Source organism: Corythoichthys intestinalis, chromosome 9 (genome assembly GCF_030265065.1).
Source record: "Corythoichthys intestinalis isolate RoL2023-P3 chromosome 9, ASM3026506v1, whole genome shotgun sequence".
NCBI classification, from domain to species: domain Eukaryota; kingdom Metazoa; phylum Chordata; class Actinopteri; order Syngnathiformes; family Syngnathidae; genus Corythoichthys; species Corythoichthys intestinalis.
Genome location: NC_080403.1, coordinates 44,095,007 through 44,110,532, shown reverse-complemented (window position 1 = coordinate 44,110,532; position 15,526 = coordinate 44,095,007). Strand labels below are relative to the sequence as shown.

The 15,526-nt window shown below is 38.1% G+C and overlaps 1 protein-coding gene across 3 annotated transcripts in view; it reads left to right on the top strand.

Annotated features, from left to right (window-relative positions):
• raly (RALY heterogeneous nuclear ribonucleoprotein) overlaps positions 1-15,526 on the top strand; it is a 31,658-nt gene that overhangs the window by 4,961 nt on the left and 11,171 nt on the right. Inside the window, exons 2-3 of one of the 3 annotated variants that reach the window (XM_057847166.1) lie at positions 647-707; positions 9,428-9,696. In XM_057847166.1, the coding sequence (XP_057703149.1) occupies positions 647-707; positions 9,428-9,696 (330 nt within the window). Of the gene's footprint in view, positions 1-577; positions 708-2,168; positions 2,504-9,427; positions 9,697-15,526 lie in introns of those variants that run through there. The other 2 variants (XM_057847167.1, XM_057847165.1) reach the window with 2 other exon arrangements.

The window sequence follows — 15,526 nt, the reverse complement described above, 5'->3', positions numbered from 1 at the left end:
TATTGTAAAAGAAAATATTTCCCCTACAATGTTTTTTTTTATTTATGATTTTATATTTTTCAATTAAATTTTCTATAATTTTTTGGGGAATTATTACTATTTTTTATGTACAGTACTTTTCTATTCCGGCAATGTTGTTCACTGTATATAAGTTAAATGTAAATTCAGGCGTTAAAAGAAAATAAAAATATTTTCAAAAACAGTAACTCAATAAATAAAGCTAGTTTTCCCATATACTGGACTGTCTCAGGAAATTAGAATACACAATATTCTAATTTTTTGAGACAGTCCTGTGTATATATACAGGACTGTCTCAGGAAATTAGAATACACAATATTCTAATTTCCTGACTGTCTCAGGAAATTAGAATATTGTGTATTCTAATTTCCTGAGACAGTCCTGTAAATAAACAATACGTTTTGCTCTTAAAGCTGCAGGATTCAAATGGAGAGGGAAAAAATGCGTCTTATAGTCTGGAAATTACAGTACATACACACGCACTACATGTATATCAATGATTTACTTTTACCTAAATGTACATACAATAACATCTGGCCATGTTGATGAGGACACGCAGTTGTGGAGTGACGCAAGAGCGCCTACCCTCCTCTTCTGCCTTCATCTTCATCATCATCATCGGCACCAGAGGGAGGACCACCTGCCGAGCGCCGTCGCATCGCATCACATCCTCCTCGTCTTCAGCAAACGTGAGTTCACACAACTCTTTTTCACTTTAAATCCGATGTTACGGTCTCGTGGTGTTGAGTCATTCTTCTGCTGGCAATTGAAAGAGTTTGTTTGGTTACTATTTTATCATGAGTCGACGTCCAATCCATATTAGTGGGAGGGCTGCTGAACCTCCCACTTCAAATGGATTGGACGTCTAGCACCGTCAATGACGTACAATTAATTATTAAAGAAAGAGTATAATATTGTACATTAAGTGTCCGTTAACCCTTGATGCTTGACTTTATATTTAGCAAATATACATCAAATAGCACTGTCTATTATGAAACAAATAATAATATAAATATTCAAGTAAAAACATATATTTAAAATAGAAACATTTTTAAAATTTCATTTTTGAATTTTTCAAATAAAAAATGAATAAAAAATGTCTTACTTTTGTATTTTTTGTTTAACTTTATGCATTTATAATTTTTTCAAATTTATTTTCAAATGTTTTTTTATATATATATTTCATTTTTTAAAATGTGATTTTGTGTATTTTAGAATTTTTCCCTTTTAGCTGTATTGTTCAATTAAAATTTCTCTATTAATTGTGTATTAATAGTATTTTTAAATATTTACTGTATGTATTCCTCCAATGCTTCATGTAAAGTTGTTAGACGTAAATTAAGACATGGTAGGGTTAAATCATTTAAATCATTTCAATACATTTAAATCACAGTTCAAAATAAAAAAAAATAGGTGGAATATTTTTTAACCCTTTAAAGGGCACTCATTTTACTTATTGGAAAGTTTTTATTTTATTTTTAATTTTAGGAAAAAAATGTAAAACTAACAAATGAATACAAATTTTAGAAAGTTTAAAAAAGGGAATAGTTACTATTACCTTTCAAATAAATACTGCTTTTCTCTTTTGTTTTATTCAATTGAATAAAATTAAAAATTTGAATGCTGTTTTGAAAGAATTTACATTTTTTTAAAAATTAAAAACAAAAAGCACAAATGTTTTGGAAAAGAAATTACGATTAATGATCATGTGTTATCACGTTAAAACGCGAAAATCTGATGTTAAAGGGAACCTCGGATTTAAAGACTTATAGACTCTAATAAGCACCAATTGTTCTCTTTTACTAAAATATGTTATTAGAAACACATAAAATATTGCCATTGATTTAAAAATCTATAATATTTACTACACGTTTTGACCTACAGAGGGCGCCGTGTTTTATGTGTGCAATGGAGGCTCAGGGTGATGACCAGTGTTGTCAGTAACGCGTTACTCTGATTACTTTCTTTCAGTAACGAGCAATCTAACACGTTAGTTTTTCCAAGCCAGTAATCTGATTAAAGTTAGTTTCCTCAGCAACTGTGCGTTACTATTTTGTTTTTGCCTCATACTGTATGTAGCATGAAGAATACTGTAGTCATGTACAAAGAGCATTTGAATAGAAAATACCGCATTTGAGTTTGGGAGTGACATCACATCTCACGTTTTCTCATCGGAAAAAAACGGGTCACGTGCAGTACCATGCTGTATGCGCGCCGTCTGCCACATAGCCTGGCTACCTATCAGGATGCTAACACCAAATGAGCCGGAGAGATACAACAAACGGCTGCATTTGCTCACTGGAGATACAGCCATTACTTCACATATCCGTCCAGTAAAGATGACAAAAATATCTCCGTGCGTTGCAAACTCTGCGCTGGCTCAGATGGACTGTCGACCGCTATATACTCGACATCCAATTCAACAAGGAAGCACCTGGAATTACAGCACAACGCGTCGCGAAAAAAACACAAAACAAGACGACAGGTAACGCGACAGCCAGCAACTAGCCTTTATAATATGTGTAATTATGTACATTTTATAGTTAGAGTTTGTAATCGTAGGCGGAGTTTTACATTTGTGGGACTGCGGGAAGAAGCATGTTGAAGACTGAAATGAAAGTCAAAAGTTTGGACACACTTCATAATTTTTGCGTTTTATATATTTTCACTGCTATTGTAAATTCTCACTGAAGACATCAAAACTATGAACGAACATGTGGAATGGCAAAAAAAGTGAAATAACTGAAAACAGGTTTTATATTCTACATTCTTCAAAGTATCCACCTTTGAGGTGTCTCCAAACTTTTGGCCAATACTGTACAGTGGGGAGAACAAGTATTTGATACACTCACAATGGGAAAACCCATTGGCAGTGTATCAAATACACACATCTTGATACTGTTCGAGTTCAATCAGCTGTTGAAGTTGTTGTTGGTAGCGTTTGAAAGCTTAGGTTTAAAGAAATTCTAAATAGGCCTATCCATCTTGCCTCCTCTGGTGTAATTTTGGCTAAGCAAAGCAAAGGATCGTCTCAAGGTGCTAGTCACATGATCTGTTCGAAAAATGATTTTGACCCATTATGAAAACTGTACGTTGTAGGATTTTTGTTCATTTCATAAATTTTTGTTGTTTTATTGATTTACAACTTTTATAGACAACATTTTAATGGCTAGGTCTTTATTTCAAAGGGGAAGTTCAGAATTTTTTACAATGGGCTTCATCTTGGAGTTAGCGGGGATTTAAGTAGTCGTTGGACTTCATTTAAACAAATTTCGTGCAGTTTGTCAGTTATTTATTAGTTTCAAGGCTCCGGGATGGCTAAGCTAGGGCGAGTCAATGGTGGTTGAAATCAACTCCATCGATTAATTAAACCCCCGCTAACTCAAAGATTAAGCCTTATGTGGAAAAACTCAATTACACGTGATGAAATTTTTCTGTTATTTTTATGTTGAGGCAGCAAAAGGAGAAAAATTGGTAAAAAGTAACTTATAAGTTACTTTTAAAGAAACTTGGTTACTTTAATAATAAAGTAATCAGTAAAGTAACTAGATTACTTTTTTGAGGTGTAATCAGTAATCAGTAATTAAATTACTTTTTTAAGTAATCCGTAACAACACTGGTGATGACATACATTGTCACTGTAACTAGACGAACACTACCGGTGATCTGCAATTTCTTCTATGCGGCGAGACGTCCAACACATGTGCACACCGGTTAAAAGCGACGAGCACTTACTATTTGTGTGTTTTTTTTAGTCTTTTATTACCTTTTAATTGCCTCAAAATACTTTTCGCACGTGTTTCCCTCTCAAACTTTTAAGCATTGTGCTTTCTTGTAGTAGCTTTAAAGGAGATTGCTGAACTGTTGACCACATTAGTCACGTAGCCTATTTAAACCAGCCTTATTTGATATTACTACGTTTGAGTATTTTCCTAAGGCATCTTTAGTATGTTCTGTCTGTATGCTTCCAAACAAACAAAATGAAACTGCACAGTAGTACTTTGGGTGTCAAATTCGCCTCTTTTAGGACGTTTCGCCGGTGTTGCACATTTTGGCAGAACACCGTTTTTTTCCCCCTACTCTCGTCCCGTCCTGTCTTTCCTGTTCATTTTGCTTTTGCTGTTCATTTTGTGAAATATTGACAGTACTGTCATGCTTAATAATGTTGAATGGGTTGAACAGATGACATGCTTATGTCGATAGAGTCAGCCTGGCAGCGTAACCATGTGACGTCAACGGCATGCGACGTCATCAACAATGGTGACCTACTAGTTAAACTAATTTTACAAATTTATAAAAACGAAAACATCAAAAGGGATTTCAATATCAAATTATTTTAACTCATCATATTTATCTTTTAAGGAATATAAGCCTTTCTATCTGTGGACCCCTTTGAAATGTCACAAGCCATCACATTAAAATGTTATAATGATCATTTAATAAGCCCTGTTCAAACATTAAAGTGATTGTGCGTGAATATAACATAGTAACATGACAATTTATCACGGTACAATGTTCACTTTAAAACATCAAAATGATCCCGTTCTAAGTCGCGCTCAAAGAATATCGCCGTGTTTAGTTGCACTGTACTGTTATTTTGTCCGTGTTGGATTGCGCGCGATGTTGAAAGCGTGCACGCCGCCGTCATCGACGGCTGAAAGCCTCTAATAGAGGCCCAAATCAAAGGGACGGACGTTTTCACCGGCATCCTTCAAAGTCCATTTCGGCATTAACGCCGCAACAGGAACAAAAAATGTCTTTGTTGCGCTGGCCAGCTTTTTCAAAATGGCAGTCAGCGTTCACATCTTACGCTTCCTGTCAGACGCAATTGACCTTCCAAAAAAAGGTGGAACAGTAGTACTTTTTTATTCTTCTTTCTTTTTGTCTCGCTTTCTTATGACAGAATTGGCAAAATGCTACGAAAGTGTATTGCTGCCACAACAACAAAAAAAGTCCAGTATCACGTTTTTACATGATAGCTATCACTTTTTTGCATGATTATCATGTAAAAACGTAGTAGCTATCATGAAAATTCAGGGTTGCTGGAAAGTCACTCGCAGCAGGGGGTGCTGAGGATTTTATTTTGTTTCTCCAATCCAAAAACAGCCAAATTTGTCATGCTCGTGCATTTTCTACATACAAGGTGTGCACAATCGGAGTATACACGCATGCTGGATAGTTTACATCCTACTACTGGGCTACTACAAAGACAGTGTTCTATTTCACCTACAGTGTGTTGGAGTTTTTGTATTGGAAATAAAAGTGCCTGTGTATTATATAATGCAAATCCCCGCAACTAGACGGCGCTATGACACACAAACACATTTGAAAACTAAACGGTCCAGTAAGCCACGGTTTTCACAACACTCAAATAAATTGCACACAAATATCCAACAGCGCTATTAGCGGATTTTCAGGGGGGGTTAGGGAAAATAGCCCCCCCCTCCCCGGTGGACGAAAAGTGTCATTGCATGTAATTGACTTTCCTATATAGTACTGTATATGATTTTAAAATGTAAGAATTTTTCAGGAAAATGTTGTCTACAAAAGTTGCAAAGCAATAAAACAAACAACAAAAATGAATTTAATGCACAAAAAAAGATAATTGTATGATGGGTCTAAATGATTTTTGGAACAGATCATGTGACTATCACATTAGACCGTCATTTGCTTTGCCAAAACCACTTGAGGACCAAAGAGGCAAGATGGATATAAATCATTTTTTTCAAACCTAAGCTCTCAAAAGCAACAACAACTACTGAGCAAGAACCAAGGATTGAAAATGTGGACCATGAAACGCGAGAAACCACCGTCAAAATGGTGAGCGGCGTTTCAATTTGCCCCACTAAAGACGCGAATTGTACAACAGAGCCACCATTGGTGTCTTGCCCGTCAAAAATTGTGTCCACTGGCCGAAAAGAATCAGTTATATATTTTGTACATTGACGTTTATTAAACTGGAGAAACTCCATACAGGACTTGATTTTTTTTTAATGGATGGGCCATGTTTTAAAACCTCATGAATAACTATATCACCTAAACACGGAAATCAAGCAAATCAGTGCAGCGGAGTGGCTCCACCCAGGGGATGCAATTTTTGACTGGGGTAACTACATTGGTACGACACAGGTGGGCGTACCATAATCAATGAATGATGATTTTGGTGAAAAGTATAGCTGTCCTAAGAAGCCTGATTTAGAGTTCCCCTCAAGAATGATAGGAAACAAAAAAAAAAAAAAAACGCTTTTTCAACTTATAAATATTCTTGTAAGTTAATTTTATTGTTGACACTGCGTTTCTGGGTCATCAACAACTTGTGAACCCCCTGCTCCAAATGTCAAACTCCGCCAATGAACAGCGCTCTGCACGGCTGCAGCTCAACAGCTCTAACAAACAATATTATGGTTTGCAAACTATTTGAAGTTCTCCACAGTCTAAATCTGCTGCTAACTTTTCCTCGCCGGGCACGATTATAAACAATCATAATCATCTCCATTTTCGACCTCGAATTGAAGTTTAGAAAGTTTCACCGGCTGGTTGTCGCCTGCTCCGGCGGGGGACACTGCCTTGCCCTGGGCTTGGTGGGCCGCTGGGGATCCCGTGGCGTGTAGTGCCAGTTGGGGGGTTGCGGCTCGTGGGCCGGGTGGGCGGACGGGGATGGGGGCGGGCGTGGGGTTGGTGGTGCTCCCCCTCTTCCCATCCCTGAGGGCCGGTTGATAGGAGCGTGGGTGGCCCGGGGGACCACCCTGGATCCTGGGGGAGGGTGACGATGGCTCCTTTGCTGGGCTTCAGGAGGATGGATGGGCTGCAACCCTCCTCCCTTGACCGCCCTCCCTCCCCGGGATGGCTGGGTGGGGGCCGTGGCCCTGGGTTGGTGCCTGTGCGGTGTCTCTGCTCGTCTGCGTGGCTGTCGCGTGTTTGGTGGGGCTCGCATACAGCTGGATGTGATTGGGCGTCAGGGGTCCCGGTGCCGGGACTGGCGGTGGGGCGGTGTATGGTCGGTTGCCAACGGGCTTACACTCACAAGAGATTCACACGATTACTGGGTTCTAGATCACAGAGCTGATGTGTACACTCTACCCCTCCCAATCACTTAGCTTATAGACTTCCCCACCTCCCTCCCCTTCTTTCCCTGGTCAACAGGCCCTCCAAATGATGTCAACCGGAATTACATCTAGCTGACGATAGGCCCAACATATTAATAGTTAGTGTGGAAGTTCAATGTATTTCTTGTTGTTGTTTGTGTTTCTTTTCTTTCTTCTCTTGTGTTTCTTTTCTTCTGTTCCCCCATAACCCCTTCCTGTTCGCTGCTTTGGCATAATAAATGAGATATGTTGAATGATCACAATGGGAGTAAGTCATACTCTCAATGTGAAACATTAAAACTGTTCAGACCAACTGGACACTTAGACTTCCATTCTCAGTGTCAAACAGCTGAACAGGACAGGTTTAAAAAAAAAAAAAAAGAAAATTTCACCGTTTTTGTAAATAAAAAATAGCCAATTCATTTTTGGGCAATGGTAACACCTCCTCTGTCAACAGATAATCTTTCCAGTCCAATAGCGCGTGACCAGATAGCAAGCAATGTGTCAGGTGGTGACCATGTTATTAAAAAAAAAAAAAAAAAAAAAAAAAAAAAATTTCAACATATATATTTAATCCCCAAAGTTAAACATGCTATTGTTTCAATATGTGTTATTTATGGATTTATTTTTAACAACAAAAAAAGAAAATCTTCCAAAATACTCTTTTTCTCCCCAACACCAGGGGGTGCTTCAGCACCCCACTTCCCGCACCACTGGTGGAGCTAGAGTATTTATTTTTTAGGGAGGGGGGCAAAACATGTTGATGAGCCCGGAACGCAGTGTCAGCAATAAAATTAACTCACAATATATACATATACTGTATAGCCATTTTGGCAAAGCAAAGCAAAGGACCGTCTCTCATGTGCAAGTCACTTAGTCTGTTCGAAAAATAATTTTGACCCATTAAGAAATACTTTATAGGATTCTTGTTCATTTCATTCAGACAAAATTTGAATGACTACGTCTTTATTTTAACATTAGCTTCGAGTTAGCGGGCTTCAATTAGTCGGTGTAGTTGATTTTAACAAATTCCATGCAGTTTGTCAGTTATTTGTTAGTTTTAGTGCTCCGGAGTGGCTAAGCTAGCGCGAGTCAATAGTGCCTGCTTAGCATACCAATAAAAAAAAAACTATACTAACAGATCTAACATTGTCAAATAAATTCAAAATGTATATCATTGTTTGAAATTCCTATGCGGCCAAAACAATGTCACACAAAACTGCCGTAATTCATTTCATTCTGCAGGACAATTTTTTTTTTTAGATGCGTAGTGTGACCACAATAGAGGGGGTGATTCAGCAACTTGTGCTCAGTCTGCTAGGGAGTCCTTTTCATTCCCACGAGGAAAAAAAAAAAATCAGCGGTGAAAAATAACGATGTGATATCACTCCACCCTGCTTGCCTAGACAGCCTGATCCCTGCAGAGCTGCTGGATTACAAATGTTGCTGTTCATACTACAATTATTGACACGCAATGGTACGTTTGAAAAACGTATTTTAGAACATAGCCAACACTATCGGTTGCATAGGCCATTGGTGATTCTAATGCATGCACATGTTGTTTTTTATTAGTATGCTAAGCAGGAACCATTGACTCGCGCTAGCTTAGCCACTCCGGAGCCATGAAACTAACAAATAACTTACAAACTGCATGGAATTTGTTGAAATCAACTCCACCAACAAATTACCGTATTGGCCCGAATATAAGACGGCCCTGATTACAAGACGACCCCCTCTTTTTCAAAACTCAAGTTTGAAAAAAGACTTTTTGAACACCAAATTAATTTTTATACAGAAAATAATTACAGTACATCTGAAACAAATGATTATAACAATATCTTTGAGAGAAAAAGCATGTTATTTTGCCTCATTCAAATCTTAATATCTGAACATTTAAATAAGTAAACTAAAGTGCAATCACCTTCAGAAATGAATGGCTTCTGGTTTTTGAAATGTAAATAAACCAATCTATTGTGATAAAACAACAAAATTGCAATAACTGCATTAACCATCAAAGTGAAGTCTAACTGTAACTGTAGTCTTGAAACAAATCTGAATGAGGAAAAACATTGCAATAAAATAATGCAAACTGGTTAAACTTGAGAGTAGCTGAGATCTGTCATGGCAGAACATCGCTTCAATGATATCTGGCGCCATCTAGCGTCGTGAATGGGTATAATGTCCAAACCGCGAATATAAGACGGCCCCCACTTTGTCAGTCTTATTTCAATGCAAAAAACACCGTCTTATATTCAGGCCAATACGGTAAACCCCCGATGATGGAATGGAATTTTGCCGCATTTACTGTTCCCTCCACTTTTTAGACTCCGTCGTGCGATGTCGGCGCCAGTCCGGCCCAGCAACGTGACCAACAAGCGCGACGCCAAATCGGTGAATTCGCGCGTGTTCATCGGCAACCTGAACACGGCGCTGGCGACCAAGCGCGACGTGGAGGCTGTCTTCGGCGCGTACGGCCCCGTGCTGGGATGCTCCGTGCACAAGGGCTATGCCTTTGTGCAGTATGGCCGGCGGGGCCACGCCCGCGCCGCCGTGGCTGGACACGACGGACGCATGCTGGCCGGGCAAACGCTTGGTGAGTGCCCTCATTGTTTTACTGTCATTGACAGCGCTAGACGTCCAATAGTGAGTTGTTTTTTGTTTGTTTTTTTTTTTTTTTATAAATTAAAGCAACACTTTGCAACTTTTCAGTTTGGTTGATTTTAGCTACGCCGGTGGACAAAAGCGGTAGTGTTTTGCCTTAAGAAAGACTGCGTTTCCCATGAGGACCAGTGCACACCCTAACAGTGTCGTAAAATCATCATTGAATCAAAAATCTATCTCCCAGTCGCCTGCAGATGTATTACCGTAAATTTTGGACTTTCAGCCGCTGCTTTTTTCCTTCATTTGTGAATCCTGCTGCTTATAGTCCAGTGCAGTTTTTTTTGTTAATTTAGGTAAATAGGTAACACCTCATCTGACAGCGGCGTCATAAGACTGTTATAGGATCGTCATAATTATGACATTACACTATCATGGGCATTACTGAATGCTTGTGACAGATGTCATTAAGTGTCATCCAGCAAATTATGTCACTAATACCATTTATGTCCAGCTTGAATTTTTTTACATCCATTCAAAAGTGAGATCATTTGCCGAATAACACTAAATGACGTTTGTTGTAAGCATTATTAATGCTCATGACAGTGTCATGTCATAATTATGAGTCTAATGACAGTCTTATGGCGCCACTGTAAAATAAACTGTTATCATATACCATAACTAGCAATTAATGAAACAACTAGAACAGTAACTGAAGAAATAATTAGGACAGAACATGATTTTTGATTGTTATTTACGTCTCAAGCGCTGCAATGCATGTTAGGAGGCATGTTGGATGACAACAGAGTTGACAGTAGGTTGCAGCAGACGTTGACTGTCTCCCCCAAGGGCAAAGTGATGGCCAAATGAAGCTTTCTTGAAGCAATGAAGCTTTTCAGCCAATTGGTTCAAAGCTTTCTGGTGGTTCATTTGGTCTTAGACAGTCTTATGCCGGTTAACAGTGGAAGCCCCGTTTTTTTTGTTTTTTTTTTTGCCTATAAAGAAATACCAGAAAGGCGTCAATTGACCCCGATACCAAACTGACTGCTGGGCTTTGTCAAACAATAGACCACTCAAAGAAGCAATCAAGCAGGCCACCCCCCCTACACACTTCTGTGGAGTCGCTGCCTAGGTGTGAAGGGAGGGGTTTAACTCTGGATAGCTGCAATTAGCATCTTGAATATAAGAGAGACGGTGGACTTCTTGGTGGTCTTGCAAAGGAATTGGCTCATCCTCACGTGCACTCATAAACTGATCCAAGCCCCTCTTTGATGCAACACATTAAATTTGTGTTTGATTTGCTCAAACAAATCTAATAAATACGAAATATATGTACATTTCATAGTGTCAACGTAATATTTTCATCTTCACATTCAGAACTCAAAATGAATGCGTTTCATTTGAATTGGGACTGCCCATTGTGCATGTGCAAAGCAATGCGCGCTCAGCCTCTGTTCATCCCCGTCTAGACTTGCTTTTTCACCGACAAGTTCGATAACTTCTTTCGGCGCTGCTGCGGAGTGCGGGGTTATACTTTACAGAGAAGCTCAAAGGTGCTGTAATCCCACACATTGGTGAGTACGTGATTATATAATATTTTATAAAGCTTGCTGTGAAAAGACCGTGAGGCAAATTTCACCCTTAGTGAAGTCAGACATTGCGGGCTTGCTAGCTAGCTAAACTACACGAGGGAGAGTTTATCTAACTTGTGGAATGCGACAAATGGCATTGGCACTTTTGCACCTCGCATAATCTATTACATCGTGGGGCTAAATATAACTGTGCATTTATATTTTGTATATGATTTTCCGTTTGTTGTTTAGCGTTTTACTTAAATTTGTTTTCTGTTTTCAGTCATCTGCTGCTGAGGATGCAGAAAGGGACATCGCCACCACAGTCATTTACACAATCAGATGAGATGGACATGAGGAGCCAGAGGACGTGGGAATTGTGATTGAGGGCATATGGATAGGCTGACTGGACTCAAATAAATTTGAATGTTATTCAGGTTCTGTTGTGTACTTCTACATGTGTGTTGTACATATATATTTAATATGTGTTTGCAGGCGTTACATATTGCACTTTAAGGTTTCATGTTTAATTGGAGCTGGTTATACCATGTCTTAGCCTTTTTAAATATTGTACTTATTGTTGTACTAGTACTTGTGCTACTTTGTTTGAACCACTTTTGAAGTCAGCAGATTACTTTTCTAAATGTGATAGGTCATGCACTGTCTTCATCATAGAGGAAAAAACGTAAGAGACTGTTTTTCATCATTGTTTTCCATGTTCCATGTTGATGATAGGTATACTAAATTGGGATGCGTTTTTGTTTGAAATAAAAACACTAACCAGATTTTGTCTTCTGTTTGATATGAGGGTCAAATGAAGTATGAAAAAAATATATTTTGGACTATATTAATTTGAATTAAACAAATGTAAATAAGTTGAAGCCAGCTAAAGTACTAATTTTATTTTGGCTGTATTTGATAAAAATGAGTTTGACGAACTCAATTTTATCATATTACAAGGAGGTACTTAGTTTGAGTTGGGGCTACATAAATTTAATGGATATAAATCCTGCCCAAAATTTATTTGTGTTCATCCAATGAGTTATTTTTTTCAGTGTGGGCGCAAAGAAGGCGCAGAAGGAAAAATTGCTTCGACAACAACCTCCAAAACCTAGCCATGGGAAAAGGGCGAAGTGTCATATGTCACCACATAAAAAATGTTTTGTTTTGTTTTGTTTTTTTATAGCACCGTCCCTTGTACTGTAGGCAAACTGCAGCTTTTAGAAGATGTAAAAAAGGTTGCATGCCTGATTGCCTAACTGAGCAGTCCACTGTCCGACAAGCAACAACTGTTTTGTTCAACTGGACAAGCCTTTTCGGCAGAGGGAGAGAAAATGAGCTCTCAATGTCTTCATTGATCAGACAACCATCCAATGGCACCTTTCTGTCTCCATATAGTTTACACACACATGCAGTATATGTGAGACATACTGTAAGTCTGTCCACAGTATACTTCCATGCATGAAGTTTACAAAAAAAAAAAACCCAACAAAAAAAGAAGGAAAACCTGACCAGTATATTCCATTTGGTTTACACAGAGGATAAAACTGGAAGAGTTGAAGGGACAAGAAAACACTTTAAAAAGTCACATCCTGTTAGTAGTTTGGGCTATTTTATGGTGGCTTTTTCACCATAACTTGTCTTCTGGGCTTGAAAGTGACAACAGGTCAGCTAGAATAAAACCAGTTTACCCTTCCCCCATCAGCCAAGGCACCGCTGACCTGCAAACACTCAAGATGCTAATTGGAACAATCCAATCCTGTTCTTTTGCGAGTGTTAATGGGAATGACTAATGAGGAGCATAGTGCTCACAAAAGATATGCTGATTAGGGTCAGATGATCCTTCTCTGGTTACGAAAATGATTTGAATCAACTGATGCACCCTTGGCAGGGGCGGACTGGTAATCTGTGGGTTCTGGAGGATCACAGAACGGCCGGTGCCCTGGACGGCCGGCGGCCGCCATTCATTATAGATCACAGTTTTTGTCCCCCCTAGCCTCTGATTATCTACAGTTTGCATCCAATCCGACAGGTGGCAGCAATGCGCCTGGCTGTTCATCGCCAGTCCGATAGAAGAACGAAAGAAGCACAAAGTTGCCTTCATTGGTTCCTTGTGGAAGCAAAATGGCGACGAGCGTTAATGCCCAATATGGGTGGTGGTGGCAAAAAAAGAAAAGAGAAGGGTGGCGCGGAGAAGGTTAGGAAGAAAAAAATTAAAGAAACTGGAGAGCAAAGCATTAAAATGTCATAAATTGACAAATATTTTCGCAAGCAGCAGTCTGGCTGCAACGGCCATGTTGGGTAACAGCAGCCCAGCCCCGGCGATGGTGAGAGGGGGCAGCCGCTCTGACGTGCAGCCGGTGCAGGGAGGGAGAAAAATAGAGGGAGGAGGTAATGATAAGCTGGTGGAAGTTCGAGAGGGAAGTTCCCCAGACAAGCGCAGAGCAAGTAAAAAGGGATGAAGAGGGTCACTTGCTCGGTATACTGGCAATTGTTATCCACAAGGTAGGTACATTTTAAATGAAATAAATGACAATTAAAGGGTTAGTGCCAGCTAGTCGATGTACCCGTTTGCAATCGTGTCAAGTTATAATATGCTCGTCCTACTATCACTCTCCTAAGAAAAAATATTATAGCTGTAAAACAACATATGCACACGCAGCAGCAATATTAATTCAGAAGAAATATAACAACATATTAATAAAATGAATGGTTTTACTTTAAAGTTTAGGTAGTTAAATTGATATATATTTTTAATCATTTATATATCGTTTTGTTTTCTGGTTAATACTTTCCAATGAAGGTTATGTATACAGGATTTGTCTTGAAATGTTTTTTATATTTTCATTGAAATTTATTATTTGTATGGCAAGATTAATTATGGCAGGGGTCTCCAAACCGGTCCTCAAGGGCCACTGCGGGGCCTGGTTTTTCTTTCAACCGATCGAGTACCGACAGTTTAACCAATGAAGTTTCTGCTAAAACAAGCAGCACCGGACTGCAATCAATTGATTACAATTGTAAGACACCAGATTGGTGCAGAGGTGTTGTCTTGTTTTGTTGGAATGAAATCCTGTGCCCGCTGCGGCTCTATGTGGAATAGTTTGGAGACCACTGAATTATGGCATAAACAATGAAATCGTTTTATAGACAGAGATATATAGAGATATATTATAATCAATTGCATACATGAATGAATGAATGAATGAATTTATTGTCATCATCATCATAATCATTGACAGTTTCAGAATGTGGAATTTGCCCAAATACATAAAACTTGCTTTGAAGAATACATTTTCATTTGTTTATTCAGGTCTATCATAGAGCTAGTACAGAAAATGAACCCAACTCCAGTTCAGCCTTGCAGTACTTTGAGCGCCCCAAGTCAGACAGTGACAGTCTAGACATATTTTCTTCATTTTCTCTTAAAGTGCAAGAAATTGATGCATTTTACAATAAAATGTAAAAAAAAAAAAAAAAATTCTCCCCGAGGGTTTGGCGGTATGCCCCCGGACACCCCTACGGGGTCTGTTTCCCTTCGTATAGCGTATCTTGTGGGCTGGGCTGAGTCAAAGTCCAGGGCTGCTTTTTAGTCCCAGTCCGCCCCTGACCCTTGGTAGTTCTAGTGTTAAATCTTTTATCTATTTATCTGTTAAATCTATTTTTAGTATATATGTGTGTTTCACACATTTTTCAGTTTTTTTCACACAGTTTTCATTTTTCATTCTATTTAAAAAAAATAATAATTTCATTAATTGTATTTTTTATAATGGATATTTCACTGAACATTTATTTTCAATTTTCTATGTATTGTTTATTTTATGATTTTTTTTGGTGTTTATTCAGTGTTATATATTTTGTCATGCATCTGTCATATATCATTTCAATTTTCAGTTTGTTTCTTTTTCATGAGTTTGGATTGAATTTGTAATTTAAAATGATTTACTTTTTATTGATAAATGTCATTTTTTGTATTGTACTTTTGTTTTAATTTTTCTATTGATTTTTTTTGTTCATCTTAAATAAAGTTGTCATATGATTTAAATGTTTAGTTTCTTTTAATTACAAGCTCTGAATTTAATTTGTAATTTAAAAAAGTTTTTATGTGCATTTTATTTTTCTTTGTATTTTTTTTTGTCCATCTTCTTTTTATTTTTACTAGTTTCTTATTATTATTTATTATTCGTCATATATCATTTGAATTTTTTTTAATTACATAGAATTTGTCATTTAAAAACATTTATTTAACTTTTT